A 17,994-nucleotide genomic window follows, 5' to 3' on the forward strand; every position below is an offset into this window, starting at 1 on the left:
AATTATGTTTCTGTATTTCTTTAACGGTTTTCTGCAATTCAAACATAAACATCTTGTAATGAAAAGGGTGGTATAATGGTACCTTAGCCTGTAAGGTTTACCCACTTACACTACAAAGTCTGTTTCCTTGTGTATATCTTAACAGTGAACTTTGATAGACTTCAGCAATAATGACACAGAAATGACTACTGTATAATCTGATTATATTTGAAGCTTCTTTGAACGAATACATCAAGATAGAACATTGTGACAGCAACAGCACAGAGACATGTTGCGGCGTTGAACGTACGACTGAAAAGGAATAGCTCGTAATGCACGCACAGTAACACAGAAGCAATGGATTACGTCACAAAGTGTTATGCTTCGCTGATTCGATAGACGAGAATTCTATGTAGTACACAATTTTATATTACATTAATTGATAGATTTATCACAATCTCATATCACTATAGGCCAAAGCTTTTAAACGGTCCCTAAACAACAGAAATACAAGTCACCATATGTAGCCTGGCATTTACATATTTCCTTTACCTGGTTTATCACTGAGATTTTAATACAACAGACGACCTGAGAGATATTGTTTTGTCCGAATCAGTCTTATAAAAAATGTTGTTTATTATTTTACTTTTGACTCGCAGAAGGGAATTCCCCTCCTAGGAATTTGTTTCCAAAACATTTCTAAAAAATGCAGTTTGACAGAAGGTTAAATCAGGTCTCTTACATTGTTCTACAACAGGGGCGGGCAACTTTTTCGGTCGGCGGGCCTGATATGAGAAAATAAAGTACTTGGCGGGCCGGATTCCTGAAGCGATACATTAATTGTGTATTTATCCACCTATGCAAGGAATAAATCGTATTTAATGTAAACTTTAAGTTTTAAGCATAGAGACCAAAAACAGTATTTAATGCATTTATTAATGAATAATGTACTTCAATAGCTGCTGAAATCAAAACTGAACTGCTAAACTGAACTGCTGAACTGTCTGCGGGCCGCTCAAAATCCCGTCGCGGGCCGTATGTTGCCCACCCCTGTTCTACAATAAGAGAAACAATTGAAATTAATGTGAGTGACAAAGGCAATCGGTGCTTTATTTAAGCATGAATAGAATGTTTCCTGCCACAAACAAATAAAGAGTAATAGGTATAGGTATAACTTGGGCTTTGGAGCAGGCGTAGGCCTAAATGTTTAATTGCTCCAGCTCCGGAGCTCATTGATACCACTGCTTCGGCTCCATTACTTCAAAAACTGAAGTTTTAGGATGAACGCTCAATTTGGAATATCTAGTGCAATGGGTCAGTCAGTAGGGATGGGCCGATACGAACCCAAACCCGAATAGATTCGCCAAATATGGCCTTTATGAAAGATTCGGGCAGACTCGAATACAATATTATATGTAACATTACTAACTTTCGTAAAAAAGAATGATCTAGTTTCCCGACAATGCTAAACTAGAGTCAGCGGTACTTACAATGAAGGTCGTTTTCCTAACGATTTTGCTTTTTCGAATGTTTTTTTAACACTATTTTTCGAAATAAAGCTATTTATTTATCGATTACATCATTTTCATTTTAGAAGCAAGACTTGACAAGTTTTGGAGGAAATTTAATTGTTTGGTTCTAATAGGAATAGATTCGGGATTCGTTCGTGTCAACCTTCATGATATTCGGGTTCGCACGAACCTGAATAAATATTCTTCCTCGCGTCACATCCCTAGTGGTCAGTACCATCGGTTGCAGCTATGAACATGTGACTGCTCTGCTGTCAAATCCCCAGCAATTCTTAATTTTGTGAAGGGTTGCTATTAAATTATGTAAATTCAGCCAATAGTAGTAGGTTAGTAGCATAGCATCATGAAATACATCGAAGCTGGCGCTATTTTTCAAACAACTGGCTCCAGCTCCTGCTCCGTTTGAATTTCACTTAGAGATCCGGCTCCAGCTCCGTTGAAAATGTACGGCTCCGGCTCCAAAGTCCTGATTAGCCTATAACACACTTAAGTGAATAAAAGCTTACTAGGTGTTTAGCCTAACAGGAACACTTTGCGTTAAATTAACCTACACCACCGTTAGGGTATTTGTACTAGTTGACGTAAATGCTAAGCTACAGTACATAGTTCAGTCTTAGTTGGTGCTTTAGCCTAGTCATATTCCTTTAGCTGTGGTAAAATGAAAAATTGCCTTAGCAGTTTATATTGTCACCTGTTACATTCCTATGCTGAAAATATTGATTACTAATGACTTCCTTCCCCATTGCAATAGAAGTTTAGACCGTCCTCAGATGCAGCAATTTACTTCCAATATGTCTTTACTAACAAGAACTGTTGTTGACGATATTCCTGTATGTTGCTAGTCATTTAGTCAAATATTCACTCAGTCATTTGCTTACAAAAGAGAACTAGCTGAGAGAAAATGAAGTAAAAGCTACAAGTCAAGAAATAATTGTGTAAAGATATTAAAAATAAGTGTGTCATCAACTCATCATCCATTTTGCTTTTTATTTTAAAAAGGTCAAGAACGTTTGTGTGTCATCATATTTGAGATGGTGTTGGGTAACAGCAATAGTTAATTGTTGCAAGATAAAAGCTTGGTTGTTCTGACTTCACTGACAGTCTCATTCTATTTGTCATGAAATAATCTGCCACCAGAGTCTGGATATAATAGCATTTGCATTTAACCTGACAATACTTGCCGATGTAAATATTCATTTTAATGACATCATAATTTATTCCAAATACATCACAAGAATAACATCATGAAACAGTAACTTGAATACTACACTCTTAAGAATCGAATTTAGATTGAAAATGATCACACATGTGAAAAGTTGCATTATAAAGCTATGTATGTTATATCATTTGTTGAAATAAGCGCAAAATCCATACGAAGCTAATGGAATAAATACTTGATTAAGATATTATATGCAAGTCACTTATAATTCTCGATACAACTTTTCAATAACAAGAGTGTATTTGCCACTAATTTTTACTGTCGAAAAGCATGTTTCAATATCTCCTTACATCATAAAAGCACAATAAACAACGAAGACAATGCAAAGCATGGTGCAAAATATGAAAATACTTCGCCAGTTGAGTTTTAATATGATGATTTACTTAATCTAGAGCTATAATGCTTTTACGCAAAAGATTCATTGTTGGTAAGAGAACCTTTGTAAGATGGGAAATTAAACACAAAAGAGAAATTTCATGTACATTAAGAACAGGTAATTAAGTGAACTATTTTGCAGATTAGTTTCTGTTTTCTGCAGCCAAGAATAGTGTTTTTGTCTATGTCAGTTTCATGGGAACACAGAAGCCGGTTTGCAAAACTGTAGTGGCTTGATATGTTGTCATTATATTTTAGCCCTCTCGTAATGAAGGAGGGTTCAAGCACCATTCTATGGATTCTGCAGCATCAAACTTCATACAAACCTGTGTCAGGAAAATTTTGTTCACCATGTTCTAGGTATGAGCTGAACTGCATTGGTTCAATGCATACCATGGTTGCTAAGGGGATGAGATATTGGACAAAGTAAAATTGTAGAACTTTTACAAATTAAAAAGTTCTGTGGATTATTTTCTGCTATGAGCAACCAATAATATCACCTCATGTTATTAGCAGACTCATGAGGACAAGGTGCTGCTTTAGAAAGTTCCCAGAACTTGAATAGTCTGGAACCATTCTATCGAACCATTCCTTACGTCTTGCAGCGTCTTAACTTGAGTGGGTTTGGTGGCCGCGTTGACGCTAATAACTTTTTCACATTCTCTGATTGGTTCTTAAAGCACGTTTCTGCCTTCGAGGCCTTGTCACATTTCCCGTCCAATTTGTGGAAAATTTTGATAAATATTAAAAATGCTTGCAACCACCTGCGTCAGCACAATTTTTCCACATTGAAGACAAAAATTAAAATGAATGAAAATTAATACCAAAAATGGCTGGGAAGACAGGCTCTGGAAGGTGATATATTACTTTACCAGGCTCATGAGGACACCGTTTCCGGCATGGTTGTCTGCCAATGTGGTCACTACCCTGTTACAAGGGTGGTTTGGACCCAGGGACAAAAAAGGAGCAGATGAGTTTACAAGGGCGCCTTCGCTGCTCGCGTCAAAGTTGTTGGTTTTTCCAAACAAACTGGACTACAATGAGTTAAGGATGTTTATGATGTAACAAAAGAAGCGACGCCATTGGCTCTGCCTTCATAGATGTTGAGGGAGATTCTCGTGGTGCGATGGAAGCGACTATTCTCAACATTGTAGTTGGAAATATTGAAGGCAGAGTTAAAAACGTTAAAATGTTCCTGACCATTGTAGGCCAAGATATCACCATGGCTAGAAAGGAGTTTGACAAGGAAGGTTGGTATGAGCATCTGTGAGAATTTGCAGTGAGTTACTGTGCATGAGTTACAGTGAGTGTAACATCATACTGTTTTTCAATTTTGTTCTGTAGAAAGGTAACTGTGTAGTAGATAATATTCTCAGTCTCTATTGTTCTTGAAGTATTGTCATTAAATTTCAGCTCCCTCCTACCAATGGACGACAAAGGCGCCCTTTGTAGGATTTGGATCCTACAATGTTACCATTCGTGCTGACCTGGGTCCAGGCTACTACCGTGCCGGAACCATCACATCGACCGTGTTCTCCACTTGGGCCTTGCAGTGTCTTCACTGGTTTGATGCCAACAATGGCTAGGAAGACAGCTTCTTGAAGGTGGGATATTGAAGGCAGAAAAGTGAACATGTTTGTGATTTTTGAATATAGCATTTTTAATTAAGTGAATGCTTTGTGGATTACTCTGTGATATGAGCAGCTCAAATCATCTTATTTCTTTACCAGGCTCATGAGGACACCGTTTCCGGCCTGGTTGTGTGCCAATGTGGTCACTACCCTGTTACAAGGGTGGCCTGGACACAGGGTCAAAAAAGAAGCACGGATGAGTTTACAAGGGCGCCTTCGCTGCTAGCGTCAAAGTTGTTGGTTTTTCCAAACAAACTGGACTACAATGAGGTAAGGATGTTTATGATGTAACGAAAGAAGCGACGCCATTGGCTCTGCCTTCATAGATGTTGAGGGAGATTCTCGTGGTGCCATGGAAGCAACGATTCTAAACATTGTAGTGGGAAATTATGAAGGCAGAGTTAAAAAGCTTAAAATGTTCCTGACCCTTGTAGGCCAAGATATCACCATGGCTAGAAAGGAGTTTGACAAGGAAAGTTGGTATAAGCGTCTGTGAGAATTTGCAGTGAGTCACTGTGCATGTTTCCATCAAACTGTCTTTCACTTTTGTTCTGTAGAAAGGTAACTGTGGAGTAGATAATATTCTCAGTCTCTATTGTTCTTGAAGTATTGTCATTAAATTTCAGCTCCCTCCTACCAATGGACTGCTACTCCTCTTATGGAACCATCACATCGACCGTGTTCTCTGCTTGGGCCTTGCAATGTCTTTACTGGCTTGATGCCAACAATGGCTGGGAAGACAGCCTCTGCAAGGTGAGATACCAAAAGCTTCTGTAACTCAAGAGCTTTCAACAAAGATAAGTGTCGTTGTTATTATGGCGTCTTATTATATTGTCCATTAGCTGGTTCATAAGAACACGGCCCGATACAGCACTGTGCACTTGTGAGCAATAGCAACTAAAATAGTTTGGAATAAAAAATACAGAAGAATTTTTAAAGGGGTTCATCTATGTTGGCTTCAAACTTCTTGATTTTTCCCAACAAACTTGACTACAATGAGATAATGATGTTTATGATGTAACAGAGGATTTTAAAAGGAGTCCAAAACTGTTAGCGTCGAAACTGCTTAAGAATAATCTTTGCGGGATGAGATATTATACATTATTATTAATGTGGTAAAATTTGTACTGATTTGTGGCTTATTCTCTGATGTCAGCAACCAGGAATATCACCGTATACTCTTTACCAAGCTCAAGAGGACACGGTGTCTGGCATGATTATGTGCAAATGTGAACACTTCCCAAACACAAGGATTGTCTGACCCCACAGACGATAAAGAATCAAAGAACCATTATATCCATTTTCTTCTCTACTTGGGCCTTGTGGCGTCTTCGTCATCATAAACCGAGTAACCACTGTATTGAGATTGGAGTTGGATGAGCAAGAAAGGTTGGTTTGGATGTCAACGTGAAATTGCAGTGAGTTACTGCGTGTCTTTCCTTCATGTCTGTCACTTTATTTCTTCAAAAAGGTTGATTTGAAATGAATATGCTTGTAAGAGTTTGTAGTATTCGATGTGTTGTCATTATGTTTCAGCACCAATGCAACATCTTACCACTGGATCATAAAGGTGCCATTCATTGGCTCGGACTCATGCAACGTCAAAGGTTATGTCGACCTAAATCCAAATGCTGGTAGGAAAAGTTCTTGCTTTTCTGATCTTTGCATTCGCAGAAATTACCTTCTGTCTGGTAAAAACTAGAATCATCCGGATTCCGGACCAAGCAAAGGAAAGAGGAGGTATTTCCGTCCTTTTCGGTGAATGAAAACGACAAGAAAGCAGATATATTGGTGATGAGATAACCAGCCCTAAGAAATCTTCCATGATGCTTTGACTATTCCAGAACATGAATGAAACCAAATCTCCGTTTCTAATTCAACGCAAGATCTGAAAATAATTAAATCTAGAAAACATTGAATTAACGGTTAATAAAGTGGCTCTGACAAATATTGCATTAGTTTTGTTTATATTTATAAATGAGCGAAAATATAAATGTTAAATCAGTTGGTTAAATCTAGGGCTTTCATGCAAAAATGTTTGATCTTGTGTGAATACATTTAAAACAAAATTTTGTATCACAAATGAAGCATAACTTGCAGCAAATGATAGTTTTTGATGCAAGCTGCATTCGACATTTTTTGGCCGATACAGTATTGCACATCGAAGGAAGATCGATTTCTTGAGAAAGGATACTACTTTTTTCCTTTTCTCGTGCACCGGCACATAAAATTATTTCTTCTGCAACCCCGAGATTTCGGCGAAAACTGCCATAGCCTACCCTACATGGACAAACAATCAAAGGCTACCGGCAGAGGGGTATTTTATCTGCCGCCGTTTACCGAATTAGCCAATATGCTAAATTCAATAAAAATAGTTAGTGCATTGATATACTGTATACCTTTAATTGCACAAGCTCTGACCATAAGTACGACACAACGACCAACTAGGCCACGTAGCTTCCCGCAACTTTGGAAGAAAACCTTAGGGGATTCCCAAAATTTTGGCATCAAACTTACGCGCCACCTATGGTTTGGATGGTGTGATAATGTTTATCCTGGGACTGAGGAAAGTCTTTGCACGACTTAAACCCGGCGATGATTCCTCATTTCTCGAGGCCCAGTTACCGAGCTAGACGTTATGCAAATTCCAATTGTCAGACGCTTTTATTTTTGTTTTTTTGGTTGGATGTTGTCAAGAGTGACGATCAACTAAAGTGCAAAATGATCCAAATTGATAAAAAAAACAAAGATGGAGTCAAGTAGGAAGGAGCAATTTTCACTAATGTGTTTTAATCTCTTTGATATTGCCCGAATTACAACTGCCCACCAAATCCGTTGAATAGGAGCAATGACTTCACTTCAAGTCTAATTTTTTTAAATTTTAAACGTCACGATGAACTATGAGAATGGTTGTAGCATTGACCAAAACCTCTAAATATTAAAATGCTTTTAACTTTTTGCCTCTTTTATCAGTTTGACGAAATAATTTTAGACTTTTATCTATATATCTTTAATTAGGTGAAAATATATAAAATAATGTAGCCGAGGATGGTTTCGATTTCATTTTATCAACAAATTTGGCCATGCATCAACCGATATCACTTTACGGGCCGCTTTCAAAATGCAGCGAGCTCACAAGACAAAGAATCAAGAAAGTCATTTCACCAGAAACGGGCCACGCAATTTGTTGCTTCAGACAGGCAGTGAGGTTGGAAGAGTGGCGTGCAAAACCTGATTTTAGCTACTTTTAATTTAATTCAATGTAGAATCGAAAAAATATTGCAGTGACTATGTTTTGACATAAAAGTTAGTAAGTGTGATATGTCACAGGTTTTAAACCCATGTTAAATATTTGCTATACGACCAATGTAAACCAGTGTTTCGCAAAAGCGAAATTCATATTCTTTAGTTTCGGTATTTTTATTTTGTTTCAGTTGACCTGAAAAATCTACAGATTGGTAAAATGTTGAAAAATATCGAATTTTCAAAAATTTTGAGCAGTTGTTGTCACCAACACGTTGTTGTAATTGATGACAATTGACAAGACACGACCTACTTTGAATGCTCCACCTACATCATATGGTGCCAGAAGTTTTATAGGAAATAGCTAAGTATGTTAAGCTGGTCTATTGGTCTAGTGTAATAAAGCGAATCCTCAATTCTATTTCCAGTTGAGGGAATTTTTTTCTTCGGTTTTCCAGGTAGGTGGGAATGCAAAATTTCAAAAAGTACGTTAAATAAGAAAACGTTAATTACCTGGAAACTATGCACTCTACTCTACATTAAGGTCAGACAAGTCAAAAAATTTCGGTTTAAAAATTTGTTGTTTGCCAATAAAGACAAGATTGTCAAATTATTTTAACTGAAGCATTAGAATTGTTTCTTTTAATTTTTCTGTGATTTAGCACTAGAACGATGGAGGGGGTCATTTTGACACGCTTTGAAAAATAAAGTTGTACTAACTCAAAGTCGTTTACCGTAGAACCGCGTTCTTTTGTGACTTTTAATCCTTTAATGAGCTTAATGCAGGGCTGTAACCTTTTTTGTCTGGAATACAAAAAGTGTGCTAATCTGTGTTGTTTACCTAGAATGACGGAAGATGCCATCTTGACACCCTATGTTAACTTGCACAAACAGGTCCCGCGTAAGCTATGAATCTCAAATCCTTTTGTGTTGTAACAATATAAAATTCTTCATCTGTGATATATTTATTGTTTCATCATCAAAGGTCAAATGTCGCCACATTCTTGCTTCCCATGGTCTCTTTTGTAGCTTACATGAAGCGTAGGCTTATTGTACGTCTTCCTGGAGTAAAATCCGCAATTGCAGTGAATTTCTCACGTAGTATGCAATCGGCTGCAGTAGATGTATAGATGGAATTTGTAATGAATGGTGCAGTTTTTGTTCACTGCATCTGCAGACGAGGTAGTTTGGCCGACTTGTGCAGTTTTTCTTCGAGTCTTTTCTTTCTCTGGGTCCTGTATAAGAAAACTAATCATATAAAACTTCCAAGACGGATATTTCTGCAAAACTTACCAGAAGAACTTGGGATGCTCTCTCTAAAAAGTTCCACAATGCCTCGCTCTGCACAAGAAGCAGCTGCTAGTGGAGATCAACAACCACCAACACAAAACTGCCAAATCAGAGACGACTGCAAAAAGAACCGCTCTATTGCTTTGTGAAACAAATGTGAAAACTCTTTATGCGGAGTCCTCTCTATTCCTATGCTACTTGTCCGGTGATGTTTGACTTGTTTGTGTTGTTGTGTTAAAAAAAATCATAAACAAAACAGACCGTTGTACTCCAAAGTACATGGGTGTCAAATTGACACCATCCGTCGTTCTAGGTCAATCAACATTTAAGTTTTTCTAATGTTATGGATTCTATTTGTGAAATCATTCTGAGTTTACTATTTTACCAAAAGATTAAAGAAGATATGAGTGACAAGCAAAGTGCATCAGCAGCTATCAACAAAGGATTTGCAAATAGAGCATCAAATGGTCCAAATGAGTAGATTAAGTAAAAACCTTGATGTTGGTTGGAATGGTTTTATTTAATTATATATAAGAAATTGAAACAAATCATTTGCTGAGTTGTGTCGTCACTCCGCCAGTCCCCGGCAGGTGCAAGTGCTGTTATAGCAATATGGAGCTGGTTGGTTGCGCAAATCTTCTACTGCAGGTGCAAGTATGATATCTTGAAGGCTTGTGGAAGCAATTAAGGTTAGAATTATTTAAACTTGTAATGGAATGATTGGTTATTGTTGTTGAACTTGACTTTGCCAGTCACTCCAATACAATCTTTGATTGTCTGAATGTTTATTGTCCTCGATATAATGAGCCTCAAGGTCGTTGTTTGCTTATTCAATCGTTTGTTCGTTTGTTCAGCTCGTTTGTTCAGCTAAAAGCTGATTGTCTTGTAAGGCCGACAAGCAGAGTTGTCTGACTTAACACTTAGCTTGTCTTAAGTTGAACTGTTCAGTAGTTTGCACAAATTTGTTGATTGTATAAACTGGTTATATTGTTTCTTCGTTATACGATTACAAATTGACAGAACATTGGCACATCAACAGCAACTCATTCAACAGTTAATGTAACAGCATTTTGGCTTAGCTATATTCAACTGCATTAAATTGCTGATTGCTGATTATTCCCAGACTTGTTACTTCGTACTCTAAAACGCTAACAAAGTTATTTTCGATAAGCTGCATGCATACGAGAAAGGCAAAATATTACGTCACAACAATGGTACAGGAAGTGATTGCGGCTCGTGTTACACTATGCTCAAACGACGCTTAAGTATTAAAATTGTAAATCTCACATAATCTGTATATTGGTTTTAGTTATAATCACAATATTATCACAAACTCATTAAATGAAAATTAGAAAAGTCACAAAAAACGACCCACACAGAATCGAAATAATTATAACAAGCAAACGTTTGAGAAAATTACAGTAAGGATTAAACGGATCATAAAATAATTTTCGGATTACAATAAAAATATTCGATCAATTTCTTCAAGAAATGATTTATTATATCATTATATCACATTATTACATCATCACATTATTATATCACATAATTATTACTTCACATCACAATATTTAAAACAATTTTAATTTGACAACCGAAGTAGACGACCATTGCGTGTAGATGCAACTGTTACCGGCCGTTTTCTCCTGCTGGTTCGAAGAAACTTGCAGTTAACTATATATAGGATTGCATTTCAAAAACGATAAAAACTAGGCACGTCTACACAACCGTACCGGTATCGGTAGAATCTCCTCATCACTCGTTGTAGCAATAAACAAGGCGCAGACAAATCGACAAGCGCTTCCATCCGGAGGCAGACAAGACTGCGGAATGACAAATGAAGCGTAAAACAACGTAACAAAACTAGTGCCAATAGATACTTAAATAATTTTCATAAATTAAAATGAAAAATAATCCAAAAATTTTCAAGTTGACGGAAACTGCTTAAAATAATTTTCAAATGTAAAACGATCGCCTTTATGACGTCGGTATCAAATGTAACATGATTACTTGCCAAGATTTGCAAATAAAACAATGAAGATAGAAATATTTCGACAAATCATGAAATAATTTAAATGAACTGTTAAAATATCCGGATGTGGAAATCAAAACTTCAGATAGAAAGGACGCAAGGAACGTATCGTTCTCTGTCAATGTTGGTCGATATTTGCCATTTGTTGGTGGCTAGATCATAGAACTCAACTGTTTTGGAATCACACCTATAAAATATATAAAGTAACTTTTTAAACAGAATACGAATACAAATGACAGACGAAGACGCAAAATAATAGCTGTACCAGTGTATATATTACAGTGTATGTTAATTAGAACATATTAACCATAATAAATAAACTAGGTAATCCACATCACAACAGAATATTACAAAACAATGTGGTCCAGACATCACTCCAGCCTGATCATTCAACAGCGGCTGCAACCACTCATTTTTTATATCATGTGTTGCTGCGTTATCGTTAATAATAATAATTCCCTCTTATACATTTCAAAATCAGACGATCACAAAATTCGTCTGCGACTTTCGAATTCGATTGTCATTGATAATAACAAATGTAGATATGTTCTATGTTGTCATAATTACCTAGAAACATCAATCACTATTTATTGGCTTCGTTACCAATAAAAACATCTATAAGGCCTGCTTTGCCTTTATAACTGAGTGAAATAACTAATTAATAAAATGAAGTTGTTTTTAATTAGTTTCCCAAAACTCATCATGACCTTCACTTTCATCTGGAGGTTCATGGACCCCAAGTAGGCACCCCAATATGCTGCATAAGTTGTTGTGGAAATTGTAAAACTTTTTTATCTTATTTACCCTCCAAACACCCATATAAGGCCACCCACTATACAAGCTGATCCACCACTTCTTTCCTCATTCATAGATGGAACATCAATCCAAGTTTTCGTGTTCAGGTTGTATTTTTCAACAGAACAGTGACGATTTGAGTCATCACGTCCACCTGATTTAATTCATTTAAAGAACACGAAAAGGCCTAAATCTCCTTAAACATTTGTAAGATATTTGCACTTGCAGCAAGACTCACCTATCGCGTATATTTCGTTGTTTAATACAACAGCAGTTAATCCATATCTGCAGGTTTTCATCGGTGGGATATATTCCCACTTTCCGTTTAGCAGATCATAACATTCTGCTGTGTTTGTTGTACGATTGTCATCATCATATCCTCCAAGTGCATAAAGCAAACCTTTCTTATTTACATGAGTTAATTTTGGGTAAGTTCTACTGCATTAGGGCAACTTAATTAAATATTTTGAAGATACTATCTCAAGTAAGTGTTTAAACCTATGCATGAATTTCCCGTTTCCATAAAAATCAATCAATTCAACTGGATTTTGTGATATATTGATATTGCGTAAACTATCACAACACGCTTCCAAGCTCGTAAACCCACGTCATTTATGTGCTCGACTTGGCTCGACTTGGCGCGATCAAACAGACGCGATCAGGCAGAAACGTGGATTCGCTTTGGTTTTTCAATTTTTGAAGCGAGAAAAAGGCAGGTTCATGTTTCAAATACTTTAAACAAAGAACTAAAACGAGTTGAACTTACTTGAAGACGCCATGGCGTGAAGTGTTACCGTTACCAAACTATTTAATGGTGATGGTAAACGCCAAGCAGCCATGTTTAGTTAAACTTTTACCAGTATATCCAAGTGTCTGGATTCCTCTGAGGACCATGTGCTCGTAAAAACTAATATCAAGGAGTTACAACAAAAACATGAACACAAATGAGAGTAAAAAAATAGCGACGATGTGCACTTTATTACGTTGTAAAGTGGACGTGTGACGTGAAAATTCTCGATGTTAAGTAAAATATGCGAATAAGAACGCGAGTATCAGCTTCGCGTATACTGTGGTTCTCGGGCATAGGTGCCGGTATGATTTTGTCAATGTGGAAACGAACGATTGGTGATTGGCATCTTTCAATTTACTTCGACAACTTTGACAAAAGTTTACTTCAAACATCAAAATAATAAACTCACCTCGTGCACTGACCAACGCGTGGTAAGTTCGTTTTTTATTCATGTTTCTTATCGAAGACCATTTCCTCTCTTCAGGATTGTAACTTTCACAGGATGACAGACGACCAGTGTCATTATAACCACCAGCACAATAAACAAGACCTACAAGACTCAATCAAATCAACAAATTGGGACAAAATAAAATAAAACTTAAAAATAAAAATAAAACAATCAGAAAACGTGAAAAGGCAAGCTGAGTGAATGGAGCTGTGACATACACATATTGTGATGTCATAAATGGGGTAAAGACTAAATTTGGGCGTAAATTAAAAATGGTTTTCGTTGCATCATTGAAAAAAAGTTTTCCAAGTAATCTTTTAAGTTATTTTTACCAACTATTCGTTTTTAATTTTATTTTTAACATAACTTAGATGTTAGAAAACTGCCATAAACTGTTGAATACATCTGCTCCTAACCCAGTGCTTCTCAACCTTTTCCAAATTTACACGTGAAACATCTTAGCGACCCACCTCACCACAACATCAATTTAAACCACTGCGTTTAACATTTTATAAGTAAATTATTATTGCTTATAAATCTTATCACAAATTGCATAGAAATACAAATCTAATCGTTATGATCACATGTAGCATAACCCTCTTGTTTTTCTAACTGCAATGCTTTGCTGTTTGGCTTATTTTTCGAGGTTGAAATGACGTGTAGTTTAGAGGTTGTATAGTTCCAGACCTTATGTGTTTGGTTTGTTGGTAATTTACCTTCTAATTGTTTTTATTATATGCAAAATTATCACATTAGGAAATATGTGTCTGAAGCATGAAAACGCTTATAAAGTTCATCATAAAAAGATTCCACCTTAATGTTAGTATTTGCATTGTTATGATAGTTTAATAACTTACCATTCAATAGAGATGATGCAAATGCAAGTCGCTTTTCAATCATAAAAGGCAAGTTGCTATCCCACTGCGGATTCTCATCATTCAAGTCCAACATCTCAACAGAGTTGTAGTAAGTTCTAGCTTTACTACCACCCATCAATAAAATTTGTTGATTGTAATTTACAGCAGATGGCCACCTCCGAACAATGTTTGTATCCTGTATGATGAATCATCATTGCATAAAGTCAACATCAACTGAAGTGAATTTACTAACAGTATCAACTTAATACTGGATATGATGTTATTAATGGAGATGGACTGGCCAGAATCAGTTATAAAAACTATCTGCAGGTAAAAACACAACATGAATTAATGATGGCCCTTGAACAATGTCAATGAAGTTATGTGGAATAAAATGGTTATTCGCGATAATTCACTTTAACGTGGCAACATATTGTTGCTACTCCGTCACTTCTTGTTTATCCCAACTACAGTAAGTTAATACTTGCGTATAGAAGTAAAATTTGAACATGGATGAGCATTTCACTGGGAAACAAACGTCATTTACATTTGTTTGTAATAATTGAATTTGTGACAAAACAACCTCTGTGACAATGGTGTTTTTCTCACCATGGCCAGAGCAAGCCGGAGTTTTGCTTTCACTGAGCGCATTTCTGCGGTTTTCGGTTCTGCATATTTTAGCAAAACTCTGAGTATTTGTTAAGAAGGCAAAGCACGTTGTTAACAATAGACAGTTACGCCAGATGAAAATATTCAGGTAATTTCAAAATATCATATAAGTTTGGACTTGAGTTTAAAGTAAATTTTTAAGTTCGACTATTCTCGCCGATTTAATAGCTTTGATCAATTTGCTTTGCTAACTCTGTTCTGTTAAGCTGTTCATCCTGTTCATTTCTTGCTATAAACGTCTACAATGTATTTAAAAAGCAACGTACGTCTCTCTCACGGAAATATCTAATTTTGTTCAACTGTTAACTCAGGATGGAGTTGTCGTGTTGACCACCTTTAAAATGTCGAGCTATTTCTGGCTCCGACGGTCGAATTAATAAAACAACTGGAAGATTAACTTGAGCTTATTTGGCCATTAGCATGTCGTTTCTGGAACAACTACTAATCAGCAATAAAGGTGTGACATAAACGGATGTTACTCTTATACGTCCAGTAGCGCAGTACACATTATAATTTGTTCAAGACATCATAAACACAGATCTTACTTAACACAACTTTATTCATAAAGCAAAAATACCGGTAGGTCACTCCACTGCGTTGTCTTGGTGTTGAAGGTGACAACACTTTGTTGGCAGTCCCATCCACCAATGATTAGTATCTCATCAGACTGACCTGGAAAAATATTCGATTTCGTTAGAACCAGCATGAAGCAAATACAGGCCGATTGCAGCCTGTGGACAACTATTGTGGCAAGGTAGTTGCTTGGCTGCAAGCAAGTTGAAAACTGTGTAGAATTTATTTGAAACTTTGTCTTTCATTTATTAAGAGTGATAAATGTGTCGTAACAAGATACAAATACCTAAAACATTTATTATAAAGCCTCAATTAAAAACATAATGCTCCTAAGAACTAAAATGATGGATAAGACGTAAATTTCGATCAAAATAAATATTGCAGTATTTGGTTGTTAGCATTGTTACATCACAGAAAGTTATTGGTCGAAGCTACTACTACAGCTGTTGTTATTCATACCATGAGGCACTTGGGCATTATCATCCTGGTCTACTTAACAACATACAAGGTTAGTTACATGCAAAGTTCATTTTGGTGTTAGTTGTCAAAACAAAAGAGTTTTTGGTTTATGGAGAAAAGTGATTCGTCAAATCAACTGCTGTTGTTGCTACTATCGCTAATCGCTTAATCATTACCATCGTGATCCATATAGTTTTGTATATTAAATATTATTAGTTCAATATCTCGATATTGCCATTATTCTGTTTAGTAAAGAATTAACTTATATTAATACAAAGCTGATTTCAAAACTTTCATCATTACTTTTTTATATTATGCAGTGTCAAAACCATGAAACATTAAGCAGAGTTAGTTACAAGAAAAATTATATTTAGTGTTGATTTTCAGAGTGCATAGATTTATGATGAATAGCTTCGACAGCAACTGATAAAAAATGATCACATGTCAAAAAAATTAAAGTTATTAACCGCTCTCTCACCTGGTTTTGTCCCATACGCTGGAGCATCACATATTCGAGAAAGGAGTGATGTCACAAGAAGTTGCAAGCAATCCGTGGAGTTGCAAACCAGTTTCTAAATAATTAAAATTGAAACATGTTAGAAACATGCATTTAGTATAAAATTAGTTTAAGGAGAAAAAAATTAATAACTGCAAGTTGCAATAATGTTACAATTGCAAGATTAAAGCCCGTGAAGTCGTGAGTTTACAAAAGAGCAACGACAGTTAATATTTACAAGCCTAAAAATTAGATACCAACAATTGTAAATATTTTCGCACTATCAGCTTCATGAGCTACGTCATCAAAGTGATGTTAAACGTAGTTTTACTCCTGGAGCGAAATTGCAAAAACTTTTGCTGCCACACAGAACAATTACATGCTATTGAAAAATTCTTCTGTTTGTTTATGTGCTTGCCGTTAACCTTGATAAAAGGAAAATCTCCACAAGCTTTTTAACTTATTTCAAAAAATTATTCTAAACTTGGCAATGCATGATGATGCAAAGAAGTTAGCATTGCGTGCAAAACTTCAAGCAAGTTACCTCCTTTTGAACAACTTTTATTAAAAAATCTTTCGATAAATTATCCAGTTGAATGAGATGAAACAAATCACTGAAGTGTTTTCGTCTATCATCTAAATCATGAAGTGCCCAAGCAACTGCACTTTTGCACTTGTCCTCATCGATCGAATCCTGAAATTTAATCAAGGCTGGGGTGATATCATAGGCACCTTTATATACGTCTAATTACAAGATATGACGAATGCTAAAGCTGAAGAATGGTCAAAAAATGGTGGAAGAAACAAAACACTGCAGATGGTATGAACAATGACATATAATTTTTTCATTTAATGTCTTAACTTAATAGCGAAATTATATTAACTGCTAGCAATATTTGAAAATTTAAATTGCGTTATCTTATTCGAGATAAGAAGTGTCTTTCAAAATCTGGTAACAATTATTCAAAGTTCTTCAAGCATATATGAGCCAGCCTACAATATCATATATTTGTTTAAAAACAGACAACTTTAGCAATGCCTCTTCACTTTCACTTATAAATAGAGCACAGGGTAATGTACAACTTCTAGATATTTAACTATTATACCGCAGTGTAACAATTCTAACATGAAATTTGAGATTAATTATAATTATCTTCTTGCAAATACAAAATTTCACTCAATGATTTAACAAATATCAAAACAAAAACGTTAAAATGATATATTGGATAAAAATCATTACAAAAGAAAAACTTTCTAAGTTTACTTCATCACTATCCAACTTCAGCATAGCCTTGACGTCATCAACACCAAACTGAAGAAATTCTGCACTTTTCAAAACTGCTCGCAGATTTTTAGAAATGAAAGTTTCAGCTGCTTGAACAAGATCACCCATGTTGTATCGGTTTGAATATGATCGAATTTTCAAACAATTTTCTCCATTGAGAGATGCTTTGAAATATTCCCAGTAGAATTGCTTCAAACCTTAAAAAATCTTCCGATTCAATGAGGAGTAAAATCTATCATTTAATTACGACATAAAATCTATTAACAGCCACTCATTTCTAATGTTTATTCAAGTTCCTTGAATTACATATATTCGATAAATTCC

The 17,994-nt window shown here is 35.9% G+C and overlaps 1 protein-coding gene and 2 long non-coding RNA genes across 3 annotated transcripts in view; 1 reads left to right on the forward strand and 2 right to left on the reverse strand.

Annotated features, from left to right (window-relative positions):
* Nucleotides 1–292, reverse strand: part of LOC143459932 (uncharacterized) — a 150,522-nt gene extending 150,230 nt beyond the window's left edge. Inside the window, exon 1 of the long non-coding RNA XR_013117807.1 lies at nt 83–292. This is a non-coding gene — a long non-coding RNA (uncharacterized LOC143459932). The remainder of the gene's footprint in view (nt 1–82) is intronic.
* An 858-nt stretch (nt 293–1,150) lies between these two features.
* Nucleotides 1,151–6,175, forward strand: LOC143461061 (uncharacterized). The gene is made up of 3 exons (XR_013117991.1): nt 1,151–4,352; nt 5,360–5,530; nt 5,923–6,175. It is a non-coding gene; the product is annotated as an uncharacterized LOC143461061 (long non-coding RNA).
* Nucleotides 6,176–11,057: 4,882 nt separating this feature from the next.
* Nucleotides 11,058–17,778, reverse strand: LOC143459625 (kelch-like protein 12). Its single transcript, XM_076956841.1, has 9 exons — nt 17,650–17,778; nt 16,930–17,079; nt 16,368–16,461; nt 15,435–15,529; nt 14,189–14,384; nt 13,293–13,433; nt 12,332–12,472; nt 12,103–12,247; nt 11,058–11,485 (listed from the first exon to the last, which is right to left on the reverse strand). Exons 1-9 carry the CDS (start codon nt 17,776–17,778, stop codon nt 11,380–11,382), a joined length of 1,197 nt encoding a protein of 398 aa, XP_076812956.1. The 3' UTR covers nt 11,058–11,379.
* Nucleotides 17,779–17,994: the final 216 nt, after the last annotated feature.

The sequence above is a fragment of the Clavelina lepadiformis genome, chromosome 5 (assembly GCF_947623445.1).
Source record: "Clavelina lepadiformis chromosome 5, kaClaLepa1.1, whole genome shotgun sequence".
Taxonomy (NCBI): Eukaryota; Metazoa; Chordata; class Ascidiacea; order Aplousobranchia; family Clavelinidae; genus Clavelina; species Clavelina lepadiformis.

Excerpts from the sequence above, each read along its gene's own strand:
- LOC143459625 (XM_076956841.1), bottom strand. The coding sequence starts at position 17,778 with ATGGGTGATCTTGTTCAAGCAGCTGAAACTTTCATTTCTAAAAATCTG. Across the intron at positions 17,080-17,649 it reads TGAAGTTGGATAGTGATGAA|GATTCGATCGATGAGGACAA; the intron begins GTAAACTTAGAA and ends ATTAAATTTCAG. Across the intron at positions 12,473-13,292 it reads CGCGTTGGTCAGTGCACGAG|GATATGATGATGACAATCGT; the intron begins GTGAGTTTATTA and ends ATGCACTTGGAG.